This window comes from Rana temporaria, chromosome 8 (genome assembly GCF_905171775.1).
Source record: "Rana temporaria chromosome 8, aRanTem1.1, whole genome shotgun sequence".
NCBI classification, from domain to species: Eukaryota; Metazoa; Chordata; class Amphibia; order Anura; family Ranidae; genus Rana; species Rana temporaria.
This window is the reverse complement of record NC_053496.1, coordinates 32,153,722-32,176,779: the sequence shown is the minus strand read 5'-3', so window position 1 is coordinate 32,176,779 and position 23,058 is coordinate 32,153,722. Positions and strand designations below refer to the sequence as shown.

The 23,058-nt window shown below is 43.6% G+C and overlaps 1 protein-coding gene across 1 annotated transcript in view; it reads left to right on the top strand.

Annotated features, from left to right (window-relative positions):
• Positions 1-22,753, top strand: part of LOC120946803 (pancreatic lipase-related protein 2-like) — a 68,995-nt gene extending 46,242 nt beyond the window's left edge. Inside the window, exons 10-13 of the mRNA XM_040361510.1 lie at positions 7,309-7,435; positions 15,308-15,416; positions 17,038-17,190; positions 22,366-22,753. Coding sequence (XP_040217444.1) covers positions 7,309-7,435; positions 15,308-15,416; positions 17,038-17,190; positions 22,366-22,438 — 462 coding nt within the window. The 3' untranslated portion in view covers positions 22,439-22,753. The remainder of the gene's footprint in view (positions 1-7,308; positions 7,436-15,307; positions 15,417-17,037; positions 17,191-22,365) is intronic.
• Positions 22,754-23,058: the final 305 nt, after the last annotated feature.

The window sequence follows — 23,058 nt, the reverse complement described above, 5'->3', positions numbered from 1 at the left end:
GAGGGTCTAACAGTGGGCACTATGTACAGGAGAGGAGTACAAAGGGTACGGAAAAAAGCACTATGTACAGGAGAGGAGTGTGAAGGGTATGACAATGGGCAGTATGTACAGGAAGAGTGAGAGGGTATGACAGAGGGTAGTACGTCAGTACGTGTGGAGGGTATGATGGGGCAGTATGTACAGGAGAGGAGTGTGGAGGGTATGACAGTGGGCAGTATGTACAGGAGAGGAATGTAGACGGTATGATAGTGGGCTCTATGTATAGGAGAGGAGTGTGGAGGGTATGACAGTGAACACTATGTATAGGAGAGGAGTGTGGAGGGTATGACAGTGGGCACTATGTATAGGAGAGGAGTTTGGAGGGTATGACATTGAGCAGTATGTACAGGAGAGGAGTGTGGAGGGTGCGACAGTGGGCACTAAGTACAGGAGAGGAGTGTGAAGGGTATGACAGTGGGCGCTATGTATAGGAGAGGAGTGTGGAGGGTATGACAGTGGGCACTATGTACAGGAGAGGAGTGTGTAGGGTATGACAGTGGGTACTATGTATAGGAGAGAAGTGTGGAGAGTATGACAGTGGGCACTATGTACAGGAGAGGAGTGTGGAGGGTATGACAGTGGGCACTATGTACAGGAGAGAAGTGTGGAGAGTATGACAGTGGGCACTATGTACAGGAGAGGAGTGTGGAGAGTATGACAGTGAGCACTATGTACAGGAGTGGAAGGATATTTAGGGACTGAGAAGTGGTTAAGCGGGTCATACATGGATTGAAATTACACCAATTATGCAGAGACCAGCCATAGTCAATCTATGTATGGGCTAGCTGGTTTTACACAAGTCAATCTATTAATCAACTTGAGTACAACCAGCCTGTTTTTTTTTTCTTAAAACAATCAGTGCTGCCAGCTAAAGTTAGCAACACTGATCATTGTACTCACTGGCAGAACACAATAACACTGCAGGAGTGATTCCCCCATCCACAGGTCAGCAGGTGAGAGGGTGTGTGGGGACAGGCTGGGGAGAGATAGTAGTCAGTGGATGGGTAGGCACTGGTAGTATCAGAGCCAGATACACACAGATTACATACGCCACGATCGTTAGAGCGAGAACAATAATTCTAGTACTAGACCTCCTCTGTAACTCTAAACATGTAACCTAAAAAAATGTAAAGCATCGCTTAGGATACCCAAAAAAATTGTGCTAACTTAACTAACTGTTTTTTTTAATGAATGAAACATTTTTTTCCAAAAAAACATGTTTGAAAAATTGCTGCGCAAATACCGTGCTAGAGCTGCACAATTAATCGTTAAAAAAATCGTGATCTCGATTCAACCCCCCTGACGATCTTCAATGCAGAGTTTGCTGATTCTTTCATATAACAAGTGGAGAGACTTTCAGCTGTCAAAAGAAAATATCTGGGCAGTCTGCCAAGTTTTTAACAGGAAACATTGTAACTGACACTTCCTTCTTAGATCAAAGGGATAAACTTCTGTGTGTAAAGAACAAATCTGGGCAGTCTGCGAAGTTTGTAAACAAAATGAAACATTGTAACTAACATTGTAACTAAATTTAACCACTTAAAGTCCAACACTTGTTTCTTAAAGCGGGAGTTCACCCAATTAGTTTTTTTTTTCTCTTTTCCCCTTAGATGCATGCTCGTTTTGTCTAGGGGAATCGGCTAGTTGTTTTAAAATATGAGCTGTACTTACCGTTTACGAGATGCATCTTCTCCACCACTTCCGGGTATGGGTCTTCGGGAGCGGGCGTTCCTTCTTGATTGACAGTCTTCCGAGAGGCTTCCGACGGTCGCATCCATCGCGTCACTCGTAGCCGAAAGAAGCCGAACGTCGGTGCGGCTCTATACTGCGCACCGACGTTCGGCTTCTTTAGGAAAATCGTGACGCGATGGATGCGACCGTCGGAAGCCTCTCGGAAGACTGTCAATCAAGAAGGAACACCCAGTCCCGCAGCCCATACCCGGAAGCGGCGGAGAAGATGCATCTCGTAAATGGTAAGTACGGCTCATATTTTAAAACAACTAGCCGATTCCCCTAGACAAAACGATCTAGGGGGAAAATGTGTTCTCTATGGGTGAACCTCCGCTTTAAGTTAAAAAGCAATATTATTTGCTAGAAAATTACTTGGAACTGCCAAACATTATATATATTTTAGCAGAGACTCTAGGGAATACAATGGCTATTGCTGCAATATTTTATGTCACACTGCATTTTCCCACTTCAATGAATAATAAAAACCATAAAAACAAAACAGTGAAGTTAGCCCATTTTTTTTTTTTTGTTTGTTTTAATGTGAAAGATGATGTTACGCCGCAACAATCGTGAGAGACTCGTGATCTATCTTCTAAGCAAAAAAATTGCAATTCTCATTTTAGCCAGAATCGTGCAGCTCTGTACCCTGCAACATAAAAAGTGCAAAGACCACAATAGAGTAATTTTCTAGCAAAAAACAAATGATTTTTACATGTAGTAGAGAAGTGTCAGAATTGTCCTGGGTGGCAAGGGGTTAATTACCATGAGTAATATACAAATAATTATTATAAGCACTGTGATCCTATCAGTCTGCTGTAGTGTGTCAGCTTGTATTTATATTGGCCGCTCTGAATGTAGCTTCTGACAGGCTGTGCAAGCAGGCCCGTATCTCCGGAACCATAAATGATAGCCGTCCCATATTTTCACCAGTTGTGGGGTAGCTCTTCCCATGCCTACCCCCAAATGTGGGGTTTCTGTGACCTCTGGTCATCGAGCTACAACCCCCCAAATTCGATCTTAAAAAAAAAAAAAAAATCTTAAAAAAAAAAAAAAATTTTTTTTTTTTTTGGGCAAATGGGCCTATCTTGAGAAAGGGGCCTGGAGCTGCAGCTCCATCAGCCCCATTGTTAATCCGGCCCTGAGCCTAGCCAATCAACGGCCAGGCTGGGAACCGAGCAGGATGACAAGCACGCGCCCGGGACTTTCGAACGGTGAGGTAAGTAAAACGGGGGCTCGGGGGGGGGGGGGGGGGCGGTGCTGTCAGATGTTTTTTTACCTTAATGCATAGGATGCATTAAGGTAAAAAAACTTTTACCTTTACAACTCCTTTAATAGTTAAATTTAAGGCTAGAACTGGAGCACAGAGTGAAAGGTAGGTTAGAATAAAAAGAATGTATAATGTTTTATATAGATATGTTGTGAGGCACTGGCTGGCAGGTTTGTGGACGGTGTGTATGTGTCACCTACAGTGGGAAAAATAATTATCTGCTCCCCTGCAGATTTTGTAAGTTTGCCCACTTACAAAGAAATCAAGGGTCTATATTTTTTTTAAATGTTAGAGACAAAATATCAACCACAAATCCAGAAAAAACACATGATGTGCTCATGTGCTACACATATTAGTTCTGTCAATTTAAGAAGGTTCTTCTAACGGCAACTCGTTATGTGTATAAAAGACACCTGTCCATAGAATCTCTTTCTTCTGGGTTCACACTACTACACTACTTTCATCCTACTTTGCTCTGTGTTCAATGTTTCCCTATGAGAGCGTCTTGTAGCGTCCTACACAAGTCGGTCCAACTTTGAAAATGCTCCCTGTACTACTTTTGGTCCTACATTTATCCTACTTCAGCCCATTGAATATCATTGAAATCGGACCAAAGTAGTATCCTGTTCATGAAAGTAGGATGGATGTAGGACCAATGTAGGATAAAAGTAGGACCAATGTAGCAGAGCAAAGTAGGATTGATGCTGGGTTCACACTACTACACTACTTTCATCCTACTTTGCTCTGCTACATTGGTCCTACATTTATCCTACATTGGTCCTACATCCATCCTACTTTCATGAACAGGATACTACTTTGGTCCGACTTCAATGATATTCAATGGGCCTGAAGTAGGATCAATGTAGGACCAAAAGTAGTACAGGGAGCATTTTCAAAGTCGGACCGACTTGTGTAGGACGCTACAAGACGCTCTCATAGGGAAACATTGAACACAGAGCAAAGTAGGATGAAAGTAGTGTAGTAGTGTGAATCCAGCCGAAAGTAGTGTAGTAGTGTGGACCCAGCCTGAGGCTGGGCTCACACTTGTCCGACAAACGGTCCTACATTGGTCCTACATCCATCCTACTTTCATGAACAGGATACTACTTTGGTCCGACTTCAATGATATTCAATGGGCCTGAAGTAGGATCAATGTAGGACCAAAAGTAGTACAGGGAGCATTTTCAAAGTCGGACCGACTTGTGTAGGACGCTACAAGACGCTCTCATAGGGAAACATTGAACACAGAGCAAAGTAGGATGAAAGTAGTGTAGTAGTGTGAACCCAGCCTGAGGCTGGGTTTACACTACTACACTACTTTCATCCTACTTTGCTCTGCTACATTGGTCCTACACTGATCCTACATTGGTCCTACATCCATCCTACTTTCATGAACAGGATAATACTTTGGTCCGACTTCAATGATATTCAATGGGCTGAAGTAGGATCAATGTAGGACCAAAAGTAGTACAGGGAGCATTTTGAGGCTGGGTTCACACTTGTCCGACAAACGGTCCTACATTGGGAGCCTCATGTAGCATGACGTTTGAAAATCAATGTTTCCCTATGAGAGCCGTCTTAACTGGTCCTACACAAGTCGGTCCGACTTTGAAAATGCTCCCTGTACTACTTTTGGTCCTACATTGATCCTACTTCAGCCCATTGAATATCATTGAAGTCAGACCAAAGTAGTATCCTGTTCATGAAAGTAGGATGGATGTAGGACCAATGTAGGATAAATGTAGGATAAATGTAGGACCGATGTAGCAGAGCAAAGTAGGATGAAAGTAGTGTAGTAGTGTGAACCCAGCCTCATCCTACTTTGCTCTGCGACATCTGTCCTACATTGGTCCTACATTGGTCCTACATCCATCCGACTTTCATGAACAGGATACTACTTTGATCCGACTTTGTGATAGTCTGACTTGTTCTTTGACCAATCAAAACAATCCCAGAGTGAGATAAATTCTTTTTACTGCTGCTGTAATCACATGTTGGATGTCAAAAGTCGGATGGTAAGGACAAGGCTCCTACTTTGGTCCGACTTCAATGATATTCAATGGGCTGAAGTAGGATCAATGACGGACCAAAGTAGTACAGGGAGAGCGTTTTCAAAGTCCCCCCCCCCCCAGCTAGACTCAAAATGAGTGTACTGCAGCAGATCAGACAGCGATTGTGATTGGCTGCCAGAGATTACAACACATCATTGCAGCTCACAGATTAGTTGCTAGGTTACAGAACATCATTACTGCTCACTACTTGGATTCTAGAGGTTACTGCAAATCAATATTGCTCACTGATTAGTTGCTAGAGGTTACTACACATCATAACCTCTCAGTGCAAATTGAAGGTGTGGTCAAACTGCACTAGTATTGAGGGGTGAGGTGGGTGCAGAGTGCAGGGGGGAGGTGGGTGCAGAGTTCAGAGGGAGGTGGGTGCATGCTGAGGAGGGTACAGAGGGAGGTGGGTGCAGGCTAAGGTGGGAGAGAGGCTGAGGTGGGTACAGAGGGTGCAGAGGGAGGTGGGTACAGAGGAAGGTGGGTGCAGGCTGAGGTGGGTGCAGATGGAGGTGGGTGCAGAGGAAGATGGGTGCAGGCTGAGGTGGGTACAGAAAAAGGTGGGTGCAGGCTGAGGTGGGTACAGCGGGAGGTGGGTGCAGAGGGAGGTGGGTGCAGGCTGAGGTGGGTACAGAGGAAAGTGTGTACAGAGGGAGGTGGGTGCAGGCTGAGGTGGGTACAGAGGGAGGTGGGTGCAGGCTGAGGTGGGTACAGAGGAAGGTGGGTACAGAGGGAGGTGGGTGCAGGCTGAGGTGGGTACAGAGGGAGGTGGGTACAGAGGAAGGTGGGTGCAGGCTGAGGTGGGTGCAGAGGAAGATGGGTGCAGGCTGAGGTGGGTACAGAGGGAGATGGGTTCAGGCTGAGGTGGGTACAGAGGGAGGTGGGTACAGAGGAAGGTTGGTGCAGGCTGAGGTGGGTGCAGAGGAAGATGGGTGCAGGCTGAGGTGGGTACAGAGGGAGGTGGGTGCAGGCTGAGGTGGGTACAGAGGGAGATGGGTGCAGGCTGAGGTGGGTACAGTTCGTTATTTTGCTTTTTCGTAATTCCGTAATTTTCGTATTTTGGTTCTTTCAGCTTTTCGGATGTTCGAATTGATCCGAATGTGCGAATACTAACAAATTTGTACGAAAATCCATTCGTTACGAACGGGAACGCACATGTCTACCTTTGAAGCTCTCACCAACTCATGGTGGGAATGATGTGTTCAGGGTAATGTGCAGTTAGTTTTCCCCCACACATAGCGTTTTGCTTTTAGGCCAAAAAGTTAAATTTTGGTCTCATCTGACCAGAGCACCTTATTCCACATGTTTGCTGTGTCCCCCACATGGCTTCTCGCAAACTGCACACTGGACTTCTTATGACTTTCCTTCAACAATGTCTTTCTTCTTGTCACTCTTCCATTAAGACCAGATTTGTGGAGATCACGACTAATAGTTGTCCTGTAGACAGATTCTCCCACCTGAGCTGTGGATCTCTGCAGCTCCTCCAGAGTTACCATGGGCCTCTTGGCTGCTTCTCTGATTAATGCTCTCCTTGCCCCGCCTGTCAGTTTAGGTGGACGGCCATGTCTTGGCAGGTTTTCAGTTGTGCCATACTCTTTCCATTTTCGGATGATGGATTGAACAGTGCTCCTTGAGATGTTCAAAACTTGGTATATTTTTTTATAACCTAACCCTGCTTTAAACTTCTCCACAACTTTATCCCTGACCTGTCTGGTGTGTTCCTTGGCCTTCATGATGCTGTTTGTTCACTAAGGTTCTCTAACAAACCTCCAAGGGCTTCACATAACAGCTGTATTTCAATTGAGATTAAATTACACACAGGTGAACTCTATTTACTAATTTGGTGACTTCTGAAGGCAATTGCTTCCACTAGATTTTAGTAAAGGGGGCTGAATACAAATGCACGCCACACTCAGATATTAATTTGTAAAAAATGTTGAAAACCATTTATCATTTTCCTTTCACTTCACAATTATGTGCCACTTTGTGTTGGTATACCACATAAAATTCCAATAAAATACATTTACTTTGTTGGTTGTAACATGACAGAATGTGGAAAATTTCCAGGGGTATGAAAACCTTTTTCAAGGCACTGTACATGAGACACCTGACCTGCAAGATAATGAAAGGGTGGCAATTGGGTAGTGTCGTCATTGTTTTTGTCTCTACCAGTCTCTGTTTTTGTCTCTATTAGTCCCTTATTTCTCCCCACAGGGTACCAGCTTCCCATGTCCCGATAAAGGATGCCCACGTATGGGACATTATGCAGACAGGCATCTTGTAAACACAACAAGCCCTCAGGCGTATTTCCTAAACACCGGAGAGCCTGGCGAATTTCCCCGTAAGTTTCACTAGTATTACTTTCTTCTTCAGCCCTTTATGGTTACAATCCTTACTAATTCCATTCCTGGTAGAAATTATAATCTAATGATGTGCCAATCTAATTATAAATATAAAAACAAGCATTATATTTTTGTCTACATGAGGTGGGATTGATTTTTTTTTAATTCTTTAATTATGGATTTTTTAACCACTTAAGGACCGGACCAATATGCTGCCTAAAGACCCAAGGTGTTTTTACAGTTCGGGACTGCGTCGCTTTAACAGACAATTGCGCGGTCGTGCGACGTGGCTCCCAAACAAAATTGGCGTCCTTTTTTCTCCACAAATAGAGCTTTCTTTTGGTGGTATTTGATCACATCTGCGACAATTTTGAAAAAAATTCAATATTTTTTACTTTTTGCTATAATAAATATCCCCCAAAAACATATATAATTTTTTTTTCCTTAGTTTAGGCCGATACGTATTCTTCTACCTATTTTTGGTTAAAAAATCGCAATAATCGTTTATCGGTTGGTTTGCGCAAAATTTATAGCGTTTACAAAATAGGGGATAGTTTTATTGCATTTTTATTTTTTTTACTACTAATGGCGGCGATCAGCGATTTTTTTCGTGACTGCGACACTATGGCGGACACTTCGGACAATTTTGACACATTTTAGGGACCATTGTCATTTTCACAGCAAAAAATGCATTTAAATTGCATTCTTTATTGTGAAAATGACAGTTGCAGTTTGGGAGTTAACCACAGGGGGCGCTGTAACATTTAGGGTTCACCTAGTGTGTGTTTACAACTGTAGGGGGGTGTGGCTGTAGGACTGACATCATCGATCGAGTCTCCCTAATATAAGGGATCACACGATCGATTCGCCGCCACAGTGAAGCACGGGGAAGCCGTGTTTACATACGGCTCTCCCCGTTCTTCAGCTCCGGGGAGCGATCGCGACGGGGCGGCTATAAACAAATAGCCGCGCCGTCGTCCCGGATCGCTCCCCGAGGGAACCCGACCGCCGCATGTACCGGGGGGGGGGGGGGTCCCGATCGGACCCCCGACCCACGTCAAGCTGAGCACGTACAGGTACGTTGATGTACCTGTCCGTGCCATTCTGCCGACGTATATCTACATGAGGAGGTCGGCAAGTGTTTAAAAAATGGAAGGTTGGGACTTTAAATGAGATGCGATTAGCATAATGCGATTAAATATACATATGGAAAATACAAAAATTGTTGTATTTTCCATATGTATATTTAATCGCATTATGCTAATCGCATCTCATTTAAAGTCCCAACCTTCCATTTTTTAAACCCTTTCAGGGATGGAGGCCTGTGGTGGTGCAAACCACATGCCTCATTTAAAGTCCCAACCCCACTTTTTCCTATAACATTAACTGAGGGATGGAGATGCGATTTCAGGAGTGTTACATAATTGCCTCCACAGATCTGCCACCAACAAGTTAATTCATGCATTGTCATTTTTTGACTAGCTGACCCAGTTTGATGTGGTCCGCATCCAGTTTGGTGGTATTTTAGTTTGGTAGGCATGTTTTGGTTTCACCCCTGTTTTTTGTCTTTTCAGTGCTCTCATTTGCCAGACCAACCATAGATAGGGGCGGTTCTATGTTGCCTTCTGCTCCCTGTCTATTAGTTAGCACACCTGGGTTCCTCCTTTTGGAGGCCTTTAAATTCATAGTTAGGACTGCAGTTACATAGAGTGCCGTGACGTGGCCTGCAGCTTCCCAGACATTTGCAAATGACTGCAACTAAACCTCTGTTTTAATTACATACAGTTAGACAGATGAATTTGGTTTTGTGCTTCTTTGATTTGGCATTTTTGAGCCTGACTATTATGGTAAGAATTTTTGTATTTTCCATATGTATATTTAATCGCATTATGCTAATCGCATCTCATTTAAAGTCCCAACCTTCCATTTTTTAAACCCTTTCAGGGATGGAGGCCTGTGGTGGTGCAAACCACATGCCTCATTTAAAGTCCCAACCCCACTTTTTCCTATAACGAGGTCGGCAAGTGGTTAAAGGGACAGGGTAGTGAGCACAAACTCACCAACATACATAGAAAGAAGAACTCAAGTACATGTAAAAGACCAAGTACAGTTTTATAACCCATAAGGTTATTATAACATTGCTGACATTACCAGAGGTAGTTACAGGTGGGTCAGTTGACAGTATGCTGTAACGGCTACCCATGTAGTGAGAGGGTCTCAGCCGTTGGAGAAGTCCTTTTCCCTGGCAAGCTGCGATATACAGGTACCGCCGGTATATCCCATCGAACGCCCTTTCAAGAAACGAGACGGGCTACGTTTGCAGAGTCAAGCAGGACTGACTTTTAATGCCACATTTTTCTTCCTTATATCTGGTTACAAACTGTACAGAAACAAATGACACTCCCCCCCACCCAGGGGGGGGCTTCAATACACATACTTTGAAATAATGACATTCCCTTGAGCCAATCAGTCGCTAGCCGTTTTGGCTCCTAAACTTAACTTGATCAGACAATAGAATTCAATTAACCTTTAAAACAATTATCACTTACACATAATCCCCATCAGCATACACCTCACAGGAGGCTGTTACCTACACAAAAGAGAGTTCTCATTAGCTATGCAAAGGGAACATTAGCATTCAGCAGTGGAAGAATCCCTTCTATAATTAACCCTTTGAGCTCAGAATACAATGTGGTACATCCAATTGTGCCAAGCCATGCAGTTCCTTGTAGTCCTCCCTGCATGAAGATTATCGATGTCCCGGCAGCATGCATAGGTCCGTTACATATGCCTCCCACCCAATCCTGATATAAAACAAATGCACACAGGAGAATGATGGCATAAAGAGACATAAAGAGACAACCAAGCATGTAGGAAAAAAGGTGAGGGATGGAAGAGTGTGAACAAAAAGGGAGAGGGGAAGTGTAGGATGAGAGAGTCAGGTAGGGGAAGAAGAGATGGTGTCCTGGTCTGTCACTCCACAGTATAGTAGACAGATGAATGAGATCTAGAGCCATTAGTCTTCACTATCCAACATTGTTCTATATTCCCAAGAACAAGTGACCATCGTCCAGTAAAACCACAATTCTCTGAACTTTTCTTCCTTCCCTTTTTGAGTAGCGGTGATTAGGGTGACCACATTTCCAAACTACCATTCAGGGTCACTCCCTTCCCAAAAATCAGCTTGTGCTGTAACGAATCACAGCACATTGATTGGACACAAGAGGTGGGATTTATGATTTCTCCAATCACAAGCAGGGGGCGGGGATTGTGCTCCTCCAGGCATTCCCGGCCAGGACAAGTACTGTCAGTGAGTAAAGTGGTGATGTGGCGGCCTTTTTTGGGGGCATCAGATTGGCCCGGGGGGCTGGCTGTGTCAGTTTCATTTTGGGACACTGTATTGTCCTGGAATGAAGGTGCCCGGGGCAGACCTGCAAAATGCGGGACTGTCCCAGGCAATCCGGGACACGTGGTCACCCTAGCGGTGATGGTTTTGCTATGATGTACCTCAGTAACCTAAGCAAGCTATAGTGTTAATTAAAGGGGTTGTAAAATATATTTTTTTCCCTAATTGGTTCCTTTACCTCAGTGCAGTCCTCTTTCACTTACCTCATGCTTCGATTTTGCTTTTAAATGTCCTTATTTCTTCTGAGAAATGCTCACTTCCTGTTCTTCTGTCTGTAACTCAACACCGTAATGCAAGGCTTTCTCCCTGGTGTGGAGAAAGCCTCCTGAGCGGGGAGGGTTCGAGCAGGCAAGTCAGGACACTCTCTACTTTGCAGATAGAGAAAGGAGCTGTGTGTTAGTGGGCGTCCTGACACTCCTGCTCGCCCCCTCAAGAGTCTTTCTCCACACCAGGGAGAAAGCCTTGCATTACTTTGTGGAGTTACAGACAGAAGAACAGGAAGTGAGGATTTCTCAGAAGAAATAAGGATATTTAAAAGCAAAATTGAAGGATGAGGTAAGTGAAGGAGGACTGCACTAAGGTAAAGGAAGCTATTTAGGGGGAAAAAAAATCCTTTACAACCCCTTTAAGGAAGGGAGCAGGCCCACACAAATGGTAGGAACTCTCTATGGAATGTTTTCCAAAAATGTTGCAGGATTGAAATTGGAAGGGCCTAAAAAAGATACAACACATGGGCATGATGTTCATTTTTAGGATTTTTAGAGCATTTCTGCCAAACCAGGTATACATGTGTCCATGCCAACACCATAGATATTCTTTAACTACTTGTGGACTGCAGGCCCGCCCACAATGTACTGCGGACAGGCGGTCCGTACAGACAAAGTGACAAAGCGCATGCGCGCCCCTTCCCCCCTCGCTGACACCTGCTGTGACTGTACACAGCAGGAGTCTGTCAGCAGGTCCCGGGCCATTGATTCATGGCCAGGACCTGCTGATCCAATCAAAGCCCGGAGCCCTGTGTTGACAATCAACACAGGGCTCTGTACAGAGGGAATGATCTCTCTGCTTCTTATCTCTGCAAAGCAGGCATAAGAAACAAAAAGATCATTAGTAAATAGCAGCACATATTGCACACACCCTTTAAACACCCTAGATGTTAGCCCTCTTCCCAGCCAGTGTCAGTGTCACTGGTGATGTCAGTGGCCGTCATCTGGAATATGCAGTTCAGTTTTGGGCACCAGTTCTCAAAAAGGATATCGGGGAAATGGAGAAAGTGCTGAGAAGGGCAACCAAACTGATAAGAGGCATGGAGGAGCTCAGCTATGAGGAAAGATTAGAGGAACTGAATTTATTCACTCTTGAGAAGAGGAGAATAAGGGGGGATATGATCAACATGTACAAATACAAATAAGGGGTCCATATAGTGAGTTGGGGTTGAGTTATTCACTTTACGGTCAACACTGAGGACAAGGGGGCACTCTTTACGTCTAGAGGAAAAGAGATTTAATCTCCAAATATGGAAAGTTTTCTTCACAGTAAGAGCTGTGAAAATGTGGAATGGACTCCCTCCAGAGGTGGTTCTGGCCAGCTCAGTAGATTGCTTAAAGAAAGGCCTGGATTATTTCCTAAATGTAGATAATATAACTGGCTATAGGTAAAGTTGATCCGGGGAAAATCTGATTGCCTCTCGGGGGATCAGGGGGATCAGGAAGGAATTTTTTCCCCTGCTGTAGCAAATTGGATCATGCTCTGCTGGTATTTTTTTGCCTTCCTCTGGATGAACTGTGAGTATAGAATAGGGTATATGGGATTGTACGATATATATTTTTTTTTTATGGTTGAACTGGATGGACTTGTGTCTTTTTTCAATATGACTAACTATGTAACTATGTAAGCTCCCACCCAGTGTCAGTTAGTGTCATATTATCTGCCGCACTATCACACTGATCACTGCCATTAGTAGTATAAAAAAATAATAACCATAGTTTGTTCACTATAACAAAACGATTACTATATACTTATTGGGATTTTTATTTTATTTTTTACCAAAGACATGTAGCAGACTTTATATTGGCCTCAATTTATGAAGATTGTTTTTATTATTGGATGTGTTTTAAAGCACAAAGATTTTTTTTTATATGTTTATATAATTTAAAAAAAAAAACAGTGGTAATCAAATACCACCAAAAGAAAGCTCTATTTCTGTGAAAAAAATCATATAAATTTTGTTTGTTGCATGACCACGCAATTCCCAATTAAAGTAGCACAGTGCTGAATAGCAAAAAAATGCCTAGTCATGAGGGGGGGGGGGGGGTAAAACCTTTCTGGAGCTGAGGTGATAATAGAGCTCACCGATGGTGGGGAAATTGGTCAGAAGTAGCTTGGCAAAGTAATATTCACAGCAACGCTGTATCTTGGCCTAGGCCAACAAGGCCCAGGTCTAGGGTAGCACTTTGAAGGGGGCAGCATGAAAAGAGTCCCAGCTGGCTTGCGCTACACTTTTAGTGCAGCGCCAGTCTTATGAGGTGGACTGGGCCACAAGACAAATCGGTCTGGCGCCCCCATAAAGTGGCCTCACTACTTAAAGAAGATCTATAGGCATCACTTTTTTTTCCATTATGGATAGAGTAAGGGATGGTTATAGCCCCTGTAAAAAAAAAATTGCCATCCGTCCATTTCTCTTTATTTCCTGCCCCATAGCCAAACAAGAAGTAAAGGGAAATCTCTGCAGATTAAGGGAACCCCCCCCAGGCCCTCATAACTAGGGTCCCCACTGGAAAATATCAGGGTAATTCTTAAACATAAAGGGGTGTGACCTTGACAGGAAGGGGCGTGTAACAGTCAGGGGTTAACGCCGTTTACGATATTCCATTCCTCCAACCCACGACAGCTTATCCGACACTCCACAATCAAGCAGACACGATCCATAAGAATTCCCCAGAAGGACGAGACACACAGCTCTGTTCTCTGCTTCAAACGAATGAATACTTTAATGTTAAACTCAGACTCTTCTTATACAGTTAGAAGCCCCAAGAAACAATGGCTTAACTCCACCCACAACATGACACAATGGGTGCTCAATACACATTCATTTAGATAATGACATTCAGATAATCTACATGAACTAATTGCGAATCATTATCCAATCATTATCCACTCCGCGATAGGTTATTCTTACCTGCTACATAATACACATTCCTTTAGTAAACATAAGTCAGACGTCTGACCTTTAGAGGGTGCCAAGTCACATTCCACACCTTATCATGAATTAAACTTTCACACAATACAGTGTAATTAGCATCACACAATGAGAGGTCCTTCAGAAGCCAGACTTAATTAGCACTATAGACAATATAATGCAATCACAGCAAGCTTTTATCACTACAGCCAGGTAGCTGGAGGTGATTAACATCAATTAACATCTTTCAATTAACCTGTTGAGTTCATAATTAACCACCTGTAATATTTCAAGATATCCTGCAATACATGAATTATTATTATTGTCCCATCTCATGTAATTCAAGATATCATTTCTCAGTCATCCTATGCCCCTATTGGACATAGGATGACCCTAGACCCAAGAGTCATTGGTGAAGCCGGCACAGGAGTACTCCGCATGCTTCAAAAGTCTCTGGGTATCACGGGCCATTCCGTTACAGGGTGTATCATATATAAATTAGGGGTTGCACGAGTTTAGTCATGCCTTGGGCAGCACAAAACCTAAATACACCACTGATTCACAGCCTCCGACTTGTGGGGATTGTTTTTTAACTGGATAGTCCTCCATACCTATGCAGTTTGCATAGGCTATTGGGAAGAGTTGTGGCCTGGGAAGTGACAAAGAACAGAAGAGCATCCACAAAGCCTTCTGATGTTCGAGTCTCGTAGGAAAGCCTTTGATGTTGCCTTGATGTTGAGATTCAATGTATCTCTCTAAAAGTGTTCCAGGGTCAGAATTAAAATAGGTGGTGCATGGAGGCACCCATGTCGCATGTCATTTGCTAAAGTTATAGAAGGGGGAATAGGCTCATTGGCACGTACTGCTGCAGTGGATGTTGAGTAAATTTACAGAAGTAGTCACCTACATCTATTAGCCAAGGTTGTCTTCATGGAACTGCCAGTCCACCTAATCAAATGCCCTTTCAGGATTGGTAGATACAGGCTGAGCTGGTGGGATTGATTTTAGGTTCTCTATATAATGCAAGATGTAAAATTATGAGCTTAAGAGAAAGCTGGGGCAGGTTTTTCTTTTTATGTGCACTGGGTTTTAAGAAAGTAAGATTCATAAAGTCAGCTTCAGGAGGACCTTGTAGGTAGGTAGCTGTGGATTGATATGGAAAGGTTGTTTTAAATAAATAGCATTTCAGAATGACTTGTGTAGCACCGACTGTACATATGTTTTTTCATTTTATAAGGGTTGAGTTTTTCCTTAATTGAAAATACCCCATCATCTTCTATTCTCCAGGCTATAGATACAAATGCTCCCTCAACATTACTAGTGGGACTGGTGCTGTAATACTTTCTGTGTCTTTAGAAGGATCTAAAGGAAAGACTCGGGACTTCACAATTTACAAGTACGTATGTAAGATGTTTGTATTTTTTAGAAGATTAAAGTACTAATTGTCCCAAATGTTTTTTTAGAAATAAAAGGGTATCCCAAGAACAAAAATTTAATGTTTTGTAGCCTACCAGTTCTATGATGTGGTGGCTGCATTTGAATAAACGCTTGCAGAGCGCTACACATGCGAACTGAATCGCCTCTAGGCGCTTTTTGCAGCCAGTGTCTGCTTGGCTGGTGCGGTCATTTTACCCCGTAGGATCTCGACACGGTTGGCACACATATATACTGAGCCAATTTGGACAAGATCCAATTAACCTTCCAGCATGTCTTTGGAGTGTGGGAGGAAACCAGAGTACCCGGAGGAAACCCACGCAGACACAGGGAGAACATGCAAACTCCAGGCAGATGGTGGAAAGGGAATAGCCGATCCAAGTGGGAACCCAAACGAACATCCACCATGGCAGACAACTCAGGTGCAGGCAATGCACTTAGCAAAGCAGGAACAAAGATTGTCTCTGGACAGCCGCACTCTGAACAAATTGTAACCTTTATTAAAAGAAGGACAGCACTACAAGTCACAGCAAAGTAAAATAAAATAAAACCCAACTCCTGACGCGTTTCGCACTGAAACTAGTGCTTAGTCATGACTAAGCACTAGTTTCAGTGTGAAACGCGTCAGTGGTTGGGTTTTATTTTATTTTACTTTGCTGTGACTTGTAGTGCTGTCCTTCTTTTAATAAAGGTTACAATTTGTTCAGAGTGCGGCTGTCCAGAGACAATCTTTGTTCCTGCTTTCCAGGCAGATGGTGTCGTTGTCGGGATTCAAACCAGCGACCCTTTTGCTGCTAGGTGAAAGTGCTAACCACTACACCACCGTGCTGCCCTTTGTTTTGTTTTTTGTTTTTTATTGATCCTGCCAGTTACACATTTCCTGTCCAATTGTGACAACACTCAATAACTCAGTTTTCATACGTAGGGCCAGATTCTCGTCCAGCAGCGTATCTCTGCGGCGGCGTAACGTATCCGATTTACGTTACGCCGCCGCAACTTAGAAGGGCAAGTGCTGTATTCTCAAAGCACTTGCTCCGTAAGTTGCGGCGGCGTAGCGTAAATCAGCCGGCGTAAGCCCGACTAATTCAAATTTGGATCAGGGGGGCGTGTTTTATGTAAATCTTCTGTGACCCGACGTGATTGACGTTTTTCCCGATCGGCGCAAGCGCCGTCCGTGGAATTTCCCAGTGTGCATTGCTCCAAAGTACGCCGCAAGGACGTCATTGGTTTCGACGTGAACGTAAATGACGTTCAGCCCCATTCACGGACGACTTACGCAATGAACGTAACTTTTTCAAATTTCGACACGGGAACGACGGCCATACTTAACATTGTTATGTTACAAGATTTTTGGCAGGATCAAAGAGTATTTTTTGCACTTATTGAACAGATATAACAAAACAGTTTCAGTCGTATATTTAACCAACCAAAATGGAATAACAAGAGAAATTCTTTGTTAGGGTTTACATACAATACATACATTTGTAAGGAGGGGTCATTGCCTCCATCTGTGTCATGTTTTTGTACTTGTTGGAGAAAAATATACAAATGTATTCTAACTGCACTGAATTTGTATTCTACAGAGGTATCTCAGTCAAATCATACACAACGTTTATTGATGCTAAGATTGATGTTGGACAAGTAACTAAGGTGACCTTTGTCTGGAAGGGTCTCATACTTGGACCTGGCTTAGGCGCCTCCAATATAACCGTGCAATTTGGGAAGGATAGAGCTACGTGAGTATTTCCACTCAAAGTCATTTTTTTTTAAATGTCCTCAGAGTTCAACTTAGGTGTTATCGTACAATCAGGGCCGCCGATAGGGAAGTACAACCAGCCCTGTTGTACCGGCCCGCCCCCATCAGCTACACAGTGGGGCCCGGGCATCATTACAGTTCGTTACTGCATTTCAAATAAAAAATATATAAACGCCTCTCCTGCTCCTACTTGCTTACAGTGTGGGGTTATATCATTTTCCTGGGCTCCAACAGGTCAACACAGGGGCCCAGGAGGGGAGTGCAACCAGGCCTGTTGTACCGGCCCGCCCCCATCAGCTACACAGTGGGGCCGGGCATCATTACAGTTCGTTACTGCATTTAAAATAAAAAAATATATAAACACCTCTCCTGCTCCTACTTGCTTACAGTGTGGGGTTATATAATTTTCCTGGGCCCATGTGTTGACCTGTTGGGGCCCAGGAAAATTATATAACCCCACACTGTAAGCAAGTAGGAGGGGAGTGCAACCAGGCTTGGACCGGGACAAAAATTTGGCCCTGGACTTCACCCAGACCGGCCCACTTTACTCCAAACGCCTGGTATTGGCGCTTCAATCATCACAGCACCATGGTTGATATGGTGCCAGGATGATTGAAGCGCATTATTTCTATTATTACATTGTATTATAAAATAAAATGGTTCAACTCACCATAATGCAGAATCAGCGGGAGCCCCGAGCGTGTCACCTGCCACATCGCCTGCCACCAGATGCTGCATGTCACTTTCCACATCACTTGTCAGCAGATACAGCATGTCACTTGCCATGTCGCCTGCCACCAGATGCAGCTTGTCACCTGCCAAGTAGCCTGTCATCATACGCAGCACTACTACAGGACTTGATGTGCACCTACAACCCAGCTTTGTACCAGGGACGTGCAGTCAGGGGAGGCAGGTGAGGCAGAGCCATGAGCAGAATAAAAAAAAACCACCACTGGTCAATTTGGGGCTCCTATCATCTACTGTATGGTTCCAGAGATACGTGGTTCCTTTCTCAGCCTGTCAAAAACTAAATACTCTGGGCCAGATTCTCAAAAGAATTACGCCGGTGTATCTACAGATACATCGGCGTAATTCGAAAATCCAGCCGGCGTATCATTGTTTTGTATTCTCAAAACAAGATACGCCGGAATTAGGCTAAATGCAATACTACGCTGGCCGCTAGGTGGCGTTTACGTCCATTTCAACGTCGGATATTCAGATGAGCCAATACGCCGATTCCCGAACGTTTTTGCGCCGCTTCGCCGTAGTTTACGTCGTTTCCGTAAGCATAAGGTTACCCCTGCTATATGAGGGGTAACCTTACGTCGGTCCGCCGTATGCCATGTTAAGTATGGCCGTCGGGACAGTTTACGTAACTTGTCGCGAATAGGGCTGTGCGTTAATTACGTTCACGTCGCAACCAATGTATTTGTGGCTTAATACGAAGCATGCGCAGTGGCCTACGTTTAAGGCCGGCGCATGCGCAATTCGTTCGGCGCGGGGGCCAGCTTAATTTAAATACAAGCCGCCCCCTTTGATTTACGCTGGGATACGCCGGGCCATTTAGACTACGCCGCCGCAAATTACGAAGTGCTTGGAGAATACGGCACTTGCTCCAGTAAGTTGCGGCGGCGTAGTGTTAATGGCATACGCTACGCCCCGCTCGTAGATACGCGGATCTACGAGAATCTGGCCCAGAGAAGGTAGTTTAAATACAAGCTGACACTCTGCAGTAAGGATGAGCCGAAAACCCACCGGTTCGGTTGTCACCAGAACATGCAAACAGGCAAAAAAAAAAAAATCAGACGAACAGGCAAACACTGTTAAAGTCTATGAGACACGAACATGAAAAATCAAAAATACTCCTTTTAAAGGCTTATATGCAAGTTATTGTCATAAAAAGTGTTTGGGGACCCGGGTCCTGCCCCAGGGGACATGTATCAATGCAAAATAAAAAAGTTTTAAAAACGGACGCTTTTTCGGGAGCAGTGATTTAAGTGAAACAATAAAAATGAAATTTTCCTTTAAATTTCATGTCTGTGGGGTGTCTATAGTATGCCTGTAAAGGGGCGCAGTTTTCCCATGTTTAGAACAGTTATACAGCAAAATGATATTTCCAATGCGGCATAGACACTGTCGGAATTTCCGATGGACTTAGGTAGAAAGCAGGTTCTCAATTTTTCTGACTGAAAAAATTCCTATAGGAAAATCTGTTCGCCTGTATGCAATTCCGAAGGGGAAAAAAACACGCATGCTCTGAAACAATTCGATGCATGCTCGAAGCATTGAACTTCTTTTTCTCGCCTTGTCACACAAGTTCTCTGAAGCGTTAAGAACTCGGTGAAGTACAACACTACGACAAGGCGAGAAAAATAAGTTCAATGCTTCGAGCATGCATCGAATTGTTTCAGCGCATGCGTGTTTTTTCCCCCGGCGGAATTGCATACAGGCGAACGGATTTTCGCGTTTACAAAATAGGGGGTATTTTTATGGCATTTTTATTAATATTTTTTTTTTACATGTCGTGCGACGTGGCTCCCAAACAAAATTAGCATCCTTTTTTCCCACAAATAGAGCTTTCTTTTGTTGGTATTTGATCACCTCTGCGGTTTTTAGTTTTTGCGCTATAAACAAAAATAGAGCGACAATTTTGAAAAAAATGAATATTTTTTACTTTTTGCTGTAATAAATATCCCCCAAAAATATATAAAAAAACAATTTTTTTCCTCAGTTTAGGCCGATACTTATTCTTCTACATATTTTTCGTAAAAAAAATCGCAATAAGCGTTTATTGATTGGTTTGCGCAAAAGTTATAGCGTTTACAAAATAGGGGGTATTTTTATGGCATTTTTATTAATATTTTTTTTTTACTAGTAATGGCGGCGATCAGCGATTTTTCTCGGTACTGTGACATTATGGCGAACACTTCGGACACTTTTGACACATTTTTGGGACCATTGGCATTTTTATAGCGATCGGTGCTATAAAAATGCATTAGATTACTATAAAAATGCCACTGGCAGTGAAGGGGTTAACACTAGGGGGCGGGGAAGGGGTTAAGTATGTTCCCTGGGTGTGTTCTTACTGTGGGGGTGGGTGACCTCACTAGGGGAAATCACTGATCTTCTGTTTATACATTGTATGAACAGAGGATTAGCATTTCCCCCCCTGACAGGACCGGGAGCTGTGTGTTTACACACACAGCTCCCGGTCCCCGCTCTGTAACGAGCGATTGCGTGTCTCCGGCGGCCCCTAGTTGCCTGCGAGAGAGCCGACGTAGAGCTACGGGCTCTCGCGCAGGAGAGCCAACCTGCCGCCGTAGAATGACGGCGGCAGGTCGGCAAGTAGTTAACCAAAACATTTTTTGGATTGGAGTTTTGAATACAATAGCAAAGGCTTATAACCCTTTCCTACTGTCTTCTCTCTGGGAGATTTTGTTCACTTCTTGTCCAGTGAAAATCTCTCCAAAGTGAAAGGAATTCCCATCTATGTCTCTGTTCGCCCCTGTATGACTTGCCGCTTGAAAATGCATGACAATAGCAATTCCATTATTGCCCGCTCACACCTATGTAATGCCCTTCTGTGTAACTTAAAAAAAAGGTGCAGATGATTCTTTAAGTTTGACATTTTTCGTTCATTTTTGGCCCCATAGACTTCAGTAGGAGTGCATGAAAAACACATGATAAATGCATCAAAACACGTAAAAAGATGAAAATGCAGATTCCCAATTGTAAACCCAGATGTCCCCATTGGAAGATTTGCATTCATATTTTGTTCTGGTGACAACTCTGATTTCTTGGATTTCCCTTCGCTTTCTGTCCCAGTGACAATTGTCATCCGAAGAAATAGAGGCTGAATCTACCTTCTGGCAAGCTCAGTAGATTGCTTTAAGAAAGGCCTGGATTCTTTCCTAAATGTACATAATATAACTGGGTTCTAACATTTATAGGTAAAGTTGATCCAGGGAAAATCCGATTGCCTCTCAGGGGACCAGGAAGGAATTTTTCCACTACTATAGCAAATTGCTTTGCTGGAGTTTTTCGCCTTCCTCTGGATCAACTGTGGGTGGTGTATATGGCATTGTATTTTACTTATTTTGGTTGAACTAGATGGACTTGTGTCTTTTTTCAACCTGACTAACTATGTAACTATGCACCTAGCGGTGGTACAAGACACAAGTAAAATCTTTCCCTACGCTATCCAAAAGTTGCCCTTTCACTCACTTGATATCTATAAAGCAGTAAAAACTTTGAACAAACATTGACCCAGATTCTCAAAGGACTTACGACGGCGTATCGCCACGTACACCGTCGTAAGCCCGAATGAGAGCCGTCGTATCTATGCGCCTGATTCTTAGAATCAGTTACGCATAAATTCGACTTAGATACGTGCGGCGTAAGTCTCTTACGCTGTCGTATCTTAGTTGCATATTTACACTGGCCGCTAGGTGGCGCTTCCGTAGAATATGCAAATTAGCTAGATACGCCGATTCACGAACGTACGTGCGCCCGGCGTATCAAGATACGTAGTTTACGTAAGACATACGCCGGCGTAAAGTTACCCCTCATAAAGCAGGGGTAAGTCATGTAAGGTATGGACGTCGGAAGCGTACGAACAGCGTCGTATTTTACGTTGTTTGCGTAAGTCGTCCGTGAATGGGGCTGGGCGTAGGTTACGTTCACGTCGACTAAGCATTGAGCGGGCGCAATTTACTTTGAAAATTCGACGTGATACTGAGCATGCGCGCGCATGCGCCGTTCGTAAAAAGCGTCATTTACGTGGGGTCATAATTAGTTTACATAAAACACGCCCACCTCTTCCTCATTTGATTTAGGCGTGCTTACGCCGGCACATTTACGATACGCCGCCGTAACTTAGGACGCAAGTGCTTTGTGAATACTGCACTTCCCTCTCTAAGTTGCGGCGGCATAGCCAGCTTAAAGTTACGCCGCCCTACGTGAATCTGGGCCATTGTCTATAGGTGAATCTTCCAGCTGCATAGGTTGTAAATGACAATGATTTGTTTACCACCAGTGAATGTTTGGTAAAAGTTGAATTCACTGCTATATAAACTTGTAACTGTAACTTTTTACCATAAGCCAAAACTACAAAACAGAGCAAATTTATCAGTAATGGGATGTTCTTTATGTTTAGATACGTACTCTGTGGCAGTGGCACTGTGCCGAAAGATACCCCCCAGGTTCTCACTCCGTGCAAACAGATGTGATCTTCACCCGACCAGAGGATGGCACTGTGCTACCCGCCTACCCCACAAATTGCTGAACACAACATGTGTAAATGATTTTTCTTTCTCTATGTTTCTTCGAAAAGCATGAGATTGGCTACAGAAGACTCAGAAGACTTCTAAATCTTCAGGACTAGAAGGGTCCCTCTGACTGCAAATATTCACAAGCCACACAAAGCTATACATTTCAGATTATAAATGTATATGTGGTCCTGTTTTCAGACGTTGATTTCTTAACAATGTTTCTCCTTGAAAATCTGTACCAAAATCAAAATAAAGACTAATTTGCTGCATCAATCTGAGTGTCACCACTGTGTGCTCCATCCTATGCCACCTTGTTAGTAATGTGAGTAAAGCCAGTCATATAGCAGTCATATACACTAGTGTACATAGTATACATAATTCTTATTAGTACTGTAACGGTCACCACCGTTTACGATATTCCCATTCCATCAACCCACGACAGCTTATCTGACACTCACAATCCAGCAGACACGACCCATTGGATTTTCCCCAGAAATAACGAGACAGAGCTCTGTTACTGGTTCCAAAATGTATGAATGAACTTTAATGGTACACTCTCAGCTTTTTATGCAGTTACA